Here is a 12,407-nt window from a genome sequence, read left to right as displayed (position 1 = left end):
CTCATGTCCTTTCAGCACACCAGCCTTCCTTCAGTCTTGATAAGTGACATTCTCCCATGTTACATGTCAGCTTGTCTTAACTGCAAATTACATCATCGAGGCACAAGCAAGGGAAGGTAAGAATACATCAGGGAACTTAAATATAAACTTCACATTATTTAGAATTGAGCTAAGTCCACACAACGAAAACTCTACAACATGGGAGGGTGAAGAAAATGAAAACATTTCCAAAGGTATTTATTGAGAAATAGTAAAGATGTACATATTTTTACAAGCTTTTAATATTAATTTACATTTCTTTAAATTATGTAGGCCCCGATAATCTATACTTTACTAATACATAACAGAAACCCTTGACTTTAACTGTGAGATTTCCATAATGCTACCATAGTTAGGAGTCAAAATGCAACTTTGGCTCATGATGCGTGGATTTATTTTTGAATGAAATACTAAATGCCATATTCACTGAGAACATAGGCTCATCATAAACAAATGCGCTTAAAAAGAAAAAAAAAAAAACTTCAAACTGGAGTATGCTGTTGACACTATTTTGAATCTTAGCTTACCAAGACTAAGGAAAAACATTTTTTAGAGTTATCCACTTTTTTGTGTTCAAACTGCATAATTCTAAAATAATTTTTTTTTTGCCTCTGAATTTGATTTACAAGTTTTTGTAGGGGTAAAGTGACTTTGTCTTGTATGCTATGATATTGTAGCCAGGCCACCGACTCTGATATTTTTCAGGTGCAATACAAGGTGGTTACCTTTCCTAGTGACTTACCAAGTTTGTCCATGAAGCAGTCAAACACTCATTTCAGTGACAGAACATTTTTCAAACTGGTTTATAATAAGGCACAATGTTCTATGTCAACAGAAAGTGGGAACTGCCAAACAGGTTGTTCTCTTTGCTTGCTGGCTTATTTGTGTGTGTGTGTGTGTGTGTGTGTGTGTGTGTGTGTGTGTGTATTTTCAGACCAGAAAGGAAGAGGATCTCTGTTCCTCGCACAGGAAGGGTAGGGTTCTAGTCTGCGCATGCTCCAAGTCACAGGCCGGCCGTGAGGTTGCCATTTGGGCCTGAGCCACTGTTGTCTGTTGGCTAACCCAGCACTGAGGCTCTATGCTGGCAGCCTCTTCTGAACACACGATCAAGGGAGAAAATATAGGCGAGCAATAGCACTGGGTGATGTAACTGGCAACCCTTCTTCACCTGTGAAGGGTATTCCTTTCTGTACCTGCAGGTTTAGCAGCATTTATAAGCCTTGCTCATTTGACATGAAAAGGATTAAAAATCTAGATGTAATGCCACAGTTCTATCATTTAAGGAAACTGGCTATACAGATAATATTGTTGTATTCACAGTAATAAATATTTAAGGTTTTAGTGCACAAAATGTAATCACTAATGATCAGTGCAGGTCTTTGATTTTTTTCAATTGCTATTTTCAAGCTGAAGGCCAATAAAAATGTAAGATTATTCTTATTATTAATAGCATTATCATCATTATTAAAAGTATTGCAACTTTAATTTGTCTGCACCAGTAGTTGGGGAAGAGAGAGCCAAAAGTTATTAAATTTAAAGAATAGGTTTAAGGTTTGTGTGATAAAATCACAGTCTCAAAATCTGCAAAATTGGATCTCAAGCTCTTTCTGCCCAACGTAAATATGGCCTTAGCATTCAGTAAAGAAAGACAGGTTTACAGCCTGGAAAATAAAACCATATTTCCACAGTGAATGTTGTGATCAGTGTGCAAAGCACACTGAGCAGGAACCACTGAAGCCTCAGAGGATGAGCTATCATGGACCAGCCTCTGGTTACAGGTGCTGCCTATTAGCTGGACTCCAGGTTCCACATTATGACATTTTAAACACAGAAGTGCAGGGGTGCAGACACCATTAAAACACTCCTAGATCTCGAAGTCTTAAGTTTCCACAAGGGAAATCATGTCATACAAAATGACAGGAGAACCTGTATCATGTTCCTAACATGGGCTACACACCAAGAAAAAAACACACATGCACACACAATGATGACAGGTTCTCCTTGCAATGAATGCAGGCCATTGTGCAGGAACAGGGTAGGCAGAAACTAAGGTGTATGGGTCTCTAAGGGAGAGACCTTGGATTGACGCATTAAGGTGGAGAACCAGATACTATTTCACTGTTGAAATTTTAGTACTGCTGCCAAGATCTGGCTCACTTGCCAATTTATTTTATGACGATATTCTAGGTAAAATTTTCATTGTTTCACTCCTTTCTTTAGAAGCCATCTGGGGCATTTGCCTTCCACCACTGATGACATTTCATTTTTGCAATGGCATTGGGACTGAATGCCTTAGCTTTACTTTCAGCCATCTTCACTCAATGTGAATTTCAAGCCATGTCCATGGAATATCCTATGAAAGTCTGGGTGCTATTTGCCTATGATTTTAATGAGACTATTTTCCTCTACACAACTTACACATATCAAAAAGTCAAACTCAAAATAGTGTAAGTAGTCATGAATATGGCTCTTAGTTTTCTCCAGAACTATAGAAAGGGGTACTCGAGACTTCAAGATACATCTCACTTTCTAAGTAAAGGTCCCACAGTCTTTCCCAAACCTTCTGCTTATGGTTGGATGCATAAATAGTTGCCTCATATAATTATTGGAATTATTAAGAACCCAAATAAAACACAGACTTTCCTTTATTATCATTGTTTTCTTATTGCAACAGTTTCTTGCTGATGCAGTATTAAGATCTGATACCTTGAATTTTAAATTTGGTCATCTTAAGAATGATCACAAAGGTTTTTTTGTTTTTCATTATCTACAGGAATTTTAACCAAAGTTACATTGTAACACACAAACGCTGTCTTGTCTTTAAGGCACAACACATCAGTATGAACATTCTGTTTGCCAAACTTAAAAAAGAGACATTATTAGACTCCCACTGCCCACCCACTTCCCTCCCCAACAAATGAAAGAAAAATTGCATCCACTTTCAAAGTCAGCTGCTAATAAAGTCACAGTAAATTATTTTCATCAATAATTTACACAAATTACAGGTCTAGATAGGATTGTCCTTATACAGTCTGAGTGCATTCCAATTCAGATTTTCTGGGCTAGGTAGGCTAAAGTCAGATTCAAACCTCAGGGCTGAGAAGATATCCCATTTTGAGGAATGTTGTTGAACACCACCTTGTCAGACGGAGCATGTGTTGGTGCTTTGCCAGGGTAAGAGTTCTTTGCTAAAGCTGTTAATTCCAGTTAGGACTCATTCGGTGTGTACTAGCAACCTCCACAGATTTTTTTTTTAAAACCATTAAAGTATTGTAAATATAAGACCATAGAGCTTCCTTTCTGTAGCACTAAAGTTTAATTCCATTCAGCAATCTGAATTCTTCATTCTGGAATTTTCATTCCAAATATGATTTCATCCTTTAAGACAATTTATATGTGTAAAGCCAGAGGCATTGAATCACACATAAAAATTCAGTGTACTTGAAATATAAAAAAAAAAAAATGGATCTTCAGCTAGAGAACACCGTTACAAATACTCTAATTCCAGTGCTTGATGCAGGGCCAAGAGGTCTGAGTGACTTGATATCCTCCAGAAGGGCATGTTGTGCTGTGTGTTGACAGAGGGAGGGACAGAGGAGAGAGGGGGAAGGAATGGAGAGAAATCATAACTATTGTCTCAATGAAGCAGCAGTACACACGTGTGGTTCACCCACGTTCAAGTGAGGGAATTCAAGGAAGGCATGATCATATCTGAAGGCTTGGTAGCATCAATATCATATGGTCAAAATAATAGAGAAATAGATCTGAACTGGATTTTAATGTTTATAAAAGCAAATACTGAGATTTCTTAAGTACTTTAAAATTTATTCAGGAAAATCACAGCCAACATCAGCATCTGGGGAAGCAAGTTGAGCATCAAAATCCTCCATGGCTGATGGAAAGCAATTTTTAACCACAATACTCCTCAGGGTTCACATCTCAGTTAGAAACAAAAATTTTAAAATGATAAACTTCCTAAGTCCAAGGCTTTTGTCTCTATGAGGGGAAGAGGGTAAATTCCTTTCTATGTAAAAAATAATTTGAAGCTGAACTATATAAGGTAGAAAACAATGGGGGGATGGTCAACCTTCTTCCTTGTCTGGAGTAAGTTATAACTTAAGCTAGTAGCATTGACTTACATCACTGGTGTGGGACTGAAAGCACTCCAGTATCCATTTACAATAGGGGTGATAATGTACCAAAGGGGACAAAAAGTGGCCTCTTGTGTGGAAAAATATTCTTAGACATTACAATGGTTTCAGCCTCTCCAAAGATATACCAGGATATGGTATATGTGTGGTTAAGTTTCACGAAAAAGTGTGATTAGGAAAAAAAATGTCTAAAAATACTCCATTAAGGACAATATTGAAAAAAAGAAATAATGCATAATAGCAATTAAAACTAAAGAATTACTTGTAAGTTTGAGCTCATGGCATCTTGTAGAATACATGTGTATGGAATATCTATCTATATAATGGAAATACATATATATATATATATATGTATAACATGGGAAATGCATTTCATTATATAAGTTAAAATGATCATCACTATTGTTACGATTCTTTGCTGTCCAATATGGTAGCCAGCAGCCCCATGTGTCTATTGAGCACTTGAAATGTGGCAAGTCCTGTTCAAAATGCATACTGAACTTCAAAGACTTGGAATGTAAACATCACATTAGTAATTATTATATTTATTAGGTGTTGAGACAATAATATTTTAGATATATCAGGTTAAAATATATTACTAAAATTAATTCTACCTCTTTTTTAAAAAAAATGAAGCTTCCAGAAAACTTAAAATTACAATAATGGCTCACATTATACATTTCTATAGGGGGTGTGGTTATACATTAATTCTTAAACTTTGAAATTTCTTCTTAAATTTGCAAAACAAAACACGTTTCTAGGTCCAATTTAAGCACAAAAATTCACCTAGAACCTCTTTTTATTTCATTCAGCTCAGATCTATTTATAATAACAAAATAGTACTTCGTATTTCTGCGCATGCGATTACAGCCACATCCAAAGAAAAGCATGCATACTGGATGCTAGAGGAACCAGCCACCTGTGTTTTAAAATAGAATTGTAAGCCTTCCCCATCACCAAAACTGTACCTACATAAACAACCATTTGGAAATAGCATTCTAACCAAGGTTCTTGTCCACTTGGAGTCATGCCTTTTTCTCCTGAAGTTTCAGGTGTAAAGCAGAGGGTATAACAACTGGTATGCCAAGTCCTGTTCTTACACCATGGATAAATGGTGTAGATGTAAATTTTCATTTTATTATTTTTTATTTTTTTATTTTTTAAAGATTATTTATTTATTTATTCATGAGAGACAGAGAGAGGGAGAGAGAGAGAGGCAGAGGGAGAAGCAAGCTCCATGCAGGGAGCCTGACATGGGACTCGATCCTGGGAATCCAGGATTATGCCCTGGGCCTCAGGCAGGTGCAAAACCGCTGAGCCACCCAGGGATCCCCTGAATTTTCATTTTCTAAGGCATATAATTTTTCTGGTTCAGAAAAGTGAATTTAAATTAGCCCTCACCTAGATGTGTGTGAATTTCACATAGCTGAAAAGATATGCATAACGTCTGCTGCAGTGGCTGCTTTGACTACTTGTTGACTGTGATGATGGTGCCAATATGAAAAATCGAAACAACATGGACTCTGGACACTGACAAACTTCAAAAGATACTTCAACTGTGTGCAACTGGGAGGATTTTTTTTGGGGGGGGAGGATTTTAAGTAGCAGTCAGCAGTGGAAGTTGTATTTCTTGAGGCTGCGTCTCTGACCTTATACAGAATGTCCTATGGGCCAGTGTGCTGTCTTGGGTCCTGATGCTGCTAATTAAGACCAAAAGCTCTGTGGGAATCAGAGCCTACACCAATTATCTTAATGTTATGAAAAAGCAATGAATTTTTCAATTATGGATTCTATCTAACACTTCACCAAACCTTCTAACCTTCTTTCTTTGCTTTGCTTGATTGGAATTATCTACAAACCTAGGTCATTTTTTAAAATATTTCTATTATAGATATAAACCTTTCTTAAAAACTCATTTATTTATTTTGTAAAACAGAAATCAGGTAAACACTACAGCATATGCAAGTGTTTAGTGAAGGTTTTATTAGATGATGATTTGAGATCACCTCAGGATAATGACAACATTCCTTCTATGTAAAACAATATAGGTTGATACGTCACTGTTTTAAAATAGCAAGTACCAATCTGTTTTATCTTATAAATTATATGATTTTTATCCTGGCTAGATGATATTTTGTGATCATTCAATGAAGGAAGCATTAGATCTCAGTATTCTATCAACTGATAGTAGGACCAATTCTGGTATCATTCCTCTTTTGATCTTGGGCCAACCATTTAATGGTTTTAACTACCTTAATTTCTTCTTCAGAAATGTGGGCCAGATGAAAAGGCTTATTTAAATACCTAGGGCCTATGAGATTTTCTGAATATATTCAATGCCAGCTGCTTGGCTTCAATCGAGTACTAACGGCTCACTGAAATGGGCAACACTATTCTAGATATAAGGCATACTGCCTCTAAATCTCTATGACAAGTTGGCACCAAAGGATCTGAATAATACATGTTATTCCAACAGCATTTTTAAAATTCTCTAGCAACAGTTTTTTCTTCAGCTATTAAATCTATCCTTAGTGTTTATCATCATGGAGCACACTTACTACAAGACACTCACAAGGACCATTGACATAAAAAATGGGTGAGCAAAAGGATAAGAACAGAGCCACTAACATGATTTCCATAGAGCTCATAAAATTTGTCTATCAGGTTAAACTTCACGTTTTTAAAAATGGTTATTTTCCCCCATCTTTCTTAAAGATCATTATATCTGTGTGCATTACACACACACACACACACACACACACATACACACACGTCCTTAACTAAATTTTGCACATTTCTTATCAAATTTCAGGCAAAAAATGCTAGACTCCAAATGGTTTATTTGAATGTAAGTATTGACCTTCTCATGCTCTTACTGCTTTGCATCTATAAATTTAAATAATTTGTCAAGCTGCCATTGGACCAAACTACAGGAATGCAAACACAAAAGCTTGCATTAGAAGTGTCACACCAACATTGTTTGAGACAGGTTACCTTTTTTGCTGCCTGTTCTTCTTCTACACCATCCCCAATTACAACATATACTACTTTTCTGCCAAACCTTTGCATTATTCGTTCAAAGCAACTTTCTTTTCCTGGAAGATAAATGAGATAAAAGTTCAGAGTGAAGTTACCTGGTTAGCGGCATGCTCCTCATCTCGGCCATCTCCAATCACAACATAAGTTATGTTAGTGCCAAATCTGGACACTATACGCTCAAAACAGCTTTCCTTGCCTGAAAAACAATGCACTGCTTATTCTTCCAGACATTGCATTCATTAACCTAAAGATTCATAAAGTGTTAGGTTAATTTCTCTTGATCATCAATCACTTAAATTAGCTTGTAACCTCTGGGTTTATGAAATCAACAAATATGTTTGAATACTGTAAGTCTTTACTCAAGACAGATTATTAAACAAATGTGTTTTAGCCTCCAAAAGAGTCAGTAGGGTTAAGAATTTGACCCAGAGAAAATGTTAGCATCTTTTATACCACCAAAAGAATACTGGAACAACTTTATAAGCAACTATGAGTTTTGACATTTATTTGTTTAATTTTGTGTGTCAATTTTACCTAGTTTAAGTAGTATACACCAGTCAGCTAGAAATATTATTATAAAAAACTGAACGCTCACCTGTAAGGAAAGAGGAAATACTAAGATGTCGGTTTACCTTGATAAACAACTCCTTTCTTCAAGTGGCTGGGAGCTAGTTTGCTCAGATTAATTGAACTAAGGGTGCTGTCTGACTGGGCCACAGCACTGGTGCCACCTGTTTCCTCTGCTGGCACTATGGGAATAACATGGTGGCATTTCTACATGTTCTTTATTTTATAACACTGGCATAATTTTCTGAATTTCATTCCCAGAATGGTCATGCAGTCATGGGTATTTTTGCATGTTTTCTTAATCTGATAGTTTAGAATTCAAAAACAAAAACAAAACAAAACAAAACAAAAAACTAGCTCAAGGGGAAAAATAAAAGTGATTGTTTTTTAAGATTAAATATAAGGAACAATTTGGCCAAAAAAAGAATATTGTCCTTGCTAGAAGAAATGTTTATGCTAGTGTAAAATTATTTGATTTGTGAAAATGTAAAATAAAGTGTGATATGTTAATCTTGCTAGCATAAATATATATAACATTTATGTAATGAATGAGTGGGATTGGTATTGGGGCTCTGAACTGTAGTACCTATGACAATGTAGAATTTACATTATGAAAGCTTATAAAGGCTCTCTTTATACTCCTGAACCAGCTGCAACTGGGGGCTTTTTTTTGCCTGTGCCAATATCGAAACTCTGCAAGGCCCAGGGCAAGTTATTTTTGGTAGGGGATTTTGGGATTCTGAGCTCTTGTCAAGGTGCCAGAGCCTAAGTTTGCTGACCTTCAGGGCACAATATACAACCTGTTGCCCAGGCATTTCCTTGACAGACAGTGGAATATGTGAGCTGTTTTCTTTCAACTCTTTCATGATGGCAGAAGCTAGGAAACTCTGTTTTTGCAAGGTTATTAGGGACAGTCTATGAGAGGAGATTAAAGAGGAGATTATTTTTGTGAGAGAAATAATCCAGCGTTCCAATCAAGGGGCTGACAAATGGGGATCTGCAGACAGATAGTAAGCAAATAAACAAAGCTGTAGTTCTTTGATTACTATTGGACATTTTTGGAAATGTGGACTTCCAGCCATTCATAAGTTATAATTCAGGAAAATAATTTTTTCTCTGGAATCAAGGCTGTCACTTGCATCACCTAGCACTCCCCTGTAATGCCAACATAGTATTTTTATCTTAGATCTAGATTATTGCATCTGCTAAGATGTAATACCATATATCATACTAATTAAGATATTAAATACCATGGCCAAAGACACTCTATTATTTAGAAAACAGGTGCTGTAATGAAGTATACATACAAATACATAAATAAGTAAACAGAGTTGTCCAGATACTGAATTCAGAATTTCACTAGGCAACAGTTTTCATAAAATTTGCAAATGTACAATAAGTCACAGCGTACTTTGTTATATGAGCCCTATTCAAATTTGCTTGATATTCTAATAGCAAAACTGATGAAAGAGGAAATCATGCAGAGAAGCATATTAAGAAAATCCACCCAAACACAGATGTAAAAGCATTTCATACAGAGTTAGAAAGAATTTTCTTACCTATTTTAGTTGCACTGTAAATATTTTCAATGGGGAAAGCACCTCCTAAACTATAGAGTAGAACCTTCGCAAGTGCTGGGATCAGTTGGGTTGTCGTTACCAAGACATTGACACAGTTACTCCTAAGATAGGGAGGAAATATGAATAGTTGTTTTCTAATATGAAATAATTTCTAATGGTGTAGATTTTAAGTGGTCACTGTGGTCTTTCAATTCCATAACAAATGGGCCCTGATAACCTATTTTAAACATCAGTTATTGATTGAGTGCCTGCTACTGGGAAGGCACCATAACTAAGAATACATCCCAAAATGGGAGAAGTGGAAGAAAACTGGCAAAGAGAAGTCACAGATGAAGACATTTTTGTTCCTGCCTCATCCGAGATCATAAGATAGGCAGGAGGAGAAAAGTAAACCGATACCTGTAATAGAAATATGTTCTATAATAAAGAACTCCTCGGGCTTCTGTGGAACTTCAGAAAACCTACCTCAGCCAGTGGCAATCATGGAAAAGTTATTGGAGGGATGGCTTGGCTCTAAGTTTTACAAGTATTCAGATGGGGTATTTTTTAGGGTGGTAAGATTCTATGTCCCAGCATTATCAGAGCCTGGAAAAGTACTGGACACAGGCAGAAAGAAGGCAACTGGATGGGTAAAAGGAGTTTTTGGATTTTGTGAGAGAAATAATCCAGTGTTCCAATCAAGGGGCTGACAAATGGGGATCCTGAAGAAGTAAGAATGGAGAGGACCCTTTTTCAGTCCCAAAGAGAGGCATCCCTGAGTCTCCTACTCAACAATAAAAGAGTGAACCGCATTTAATGGGTCCAGTTTTAATCTGCTTACAGAGGACCTACGCTCTGAGAGTGATAATGTCTCATTTTACAACTTACAGCTGTTTCTTCCATTTCTTCCATGGTAATATTGTGGGGAAAAAAAGGAAACAACAGGAGAGTGGGAACTGTGACATCTGAAAAGAACAGATTGTGATCCTTCCTTCTGGATTATGGAAAAATTGAGTTGTCCTGCCTTGAGGGGCTCAAACCACACATGTCAAATTGGGGCTGAGAAGGCATATAGGTATGGACCTTTCTCTATTGGTATTTTGTATCACAAGCCTTTAATACGTATTAGTGAGGGTCCCAAAAATATTTCCGAGAATTCTCTTGATTGATTTTCAGAAGCCTGGTTAGAAGTTAGAAGAGCAAGCTGACTGCCAGCTTTTCATGCGTATGTACACGCTTACCCTCCAGTACACTTAATATTATGCTTCATATTATTAAGACAGATCCTGTGTAAAAAAAAAAACTATATTCCCCTTTATTCCCTTTCACTATTTTTTATATTCTATGGGATGAGCACTGGGTGTTATTCTATACGTTGGCAAATTGAACACCAATAAAAATAAATTTATAAAAAAAAACAAACTACAATTTATTCAAAACAATCATAAAACTTTTATAATTACAGCCTTTTAAAACATTTTCATTTCTAAATTATTTCCATAGGTAACCTAATTTTGATATGGGAACTCTGACTTCTGGAAGGACATGATGAGGTTATCATTTATACAGGATAAAGAAACAAAGCCTGCCAGAGGCAGAAATTTAGTGAGTATCACCAATGAAATTCTTAGTGTTGCTGATAAGGCAATAAAGCCCTAGAAAGTGATTTGCCTGTTATCAGACAGAAACTTTTCAAATAATGGTAGATTTTTAAGCATCATACACAAACACATTACTGTATTGAAATAACATTTTAAAATCTAGCTTTACCACTGATACTGAGTGATATTTGGAGTTAACCATTTCTTTTTAAAATTATAGACCTTGCATATATTTATACATTACAGATTTGAGAATTGCAAACATTGCATATATTTATATTAAATTTATAACGCTTTGTAACTTTTAATCACAGACACTGCATACATTTATAGACTGCATGTATATACATTTGTGAAGTATGGGCAAATATCAAGAAAACATGAAAAGCATCAATTAGTTATCCAAAGAGTAGCGATAACTGCTCCCTCAACTTTCTGTTTCCTTTCAGAATTTGTGTATAGATTTTCTCCCATTGTAGCCTACTATATATATAATTTTTTCTTCTACTGTTTTGCTTATTTGTATCATAAGCCTATTCATGTATGTCATATTGTCTATCAGTCCTCCTTTCCTAATAAAATATAATACATGAAAACCACATGTGGCGACAGCATCATTTTCTTAAAGTTAGTTCACTTAATTAAGATGGTTCTGATTTCTAAATTTTCTAAATAATGCTGCCTTACATAGAAATTTTTCCTATGCATTTGATTATGACCTTTCACTATATTCATAGGAGAAGAATGACAGCGAGGATGCCAGCTCAGCTAAAAGCTCAGTTATATAATTAATTCAACCATGTTTTATGTAAGCTTCTGTTCTTCTGACATTTGGGACATTTTGCAAAAATTACCAGTATGGCCCTACATGTGGATGACTTAACAAATTTCATGGCCCTTAAATCTCCAATGTGCAATGATTTATTTTTTTCCCTTCCTCTCCTTGTTACACTTTTCTTAAAATCATACATGTAGGGACACCTGGGTGGCTTAGTGGTTGAGTGTCTGCCTTCAGCTCAGGGCGTGATTCCGGCGTCCTGGGATGGAGTCCTGCATCGGGCTCCCCACAGGGAGCCTGCTTCTCCGCCTATGTCTCTGCCTCTCTCTGTGTATCTCTCATGAATAAATAAATAAAAATATTTTTAGAAATCCACACATGTAGTTGCTTTAAGGCTATGTGTCTAAAAATAATCCCTCTATATTATGGATAACACATATATGATCTACATAACAACAGAATAACTTTTGGGTTTTAAGCATCTAGGAGACATCCATTAAAAATAATGAAAGCTGCTGACTTCCTCCTCAGAGAAAGGTGAATTCTACTACATTTTACACACAGTTTTGGGGACTCAGGAGTCCTCACATCCTAGCCTCCATGACCTTCTGTCTCCTTATCACCAGTTACAGAGACCACAGACCAGCAAGTCCCATTTTAAAACAGCTTCAGT

General features: G+C 36.1%; 1 protein-coding gene across 9 annotated transcripts in view; it reads right to left on the bottom strand.

The window, feature by feature from the left end:
* Nucleotides 1-220: 220 nt before the first annotated feature.
* Nucleotides 221-12,407, bottom strand: part of EYA4 (EYA transcriptional coactivator and phosphatase 4) — a 306,395-nt gene continuing 294,208 nt past the window's right edge. For 6 of the 9 annotated variants that reach the window (XM_035707881.2, XM_035707879.2, XM_025422310.3 and 3 more), the window contains 3 exons: nucleotides 9,356-9,477; nucleotides 7,185-7,285; nucleotides 221-3,607 (listed from right to left, as the gene is read on the bottom strand). In XM_035707881.2, the coding sequence (XP_035563774.1) occupies nucleotides 3,527-3,607; nucleotides 7,185-7,285; nucleotides 9,356-9,477 (304 nt within the window). In that variant the 3' untranslated portion in view covers nucleotides 221-3,526. Of the gene's footprint in view, nucleotides 3,608-7,184; nucleotides 7,286-7,324; nucleotides 7,426-9,355; nucleotides 9,478-12,407 lie in introns of all 9 variants that reach the window. The other 3 variants (XM_025422307.3, XM_025422312.3, XM_025422315.3) reach the window with 1 other exon arrangement.

This window comes from Canis lupus, chromosome 1, assembly GCF_003254725.2.
Source record: "Canis lupus dingo isolate Sandy chromosome 1, ASM325472v2, whole genome shotgun sequence".
Taxonomy (NCBI): Eukaryota; Metazoa; Chordata; class Mammalia; order Carnivora; family Canidae; genus Canis; species Canis lupus.
Note: the sequence above shows the minus strand (reverse complement) of the source record. Positions and strands in the feature narration are given on the sequence as shown.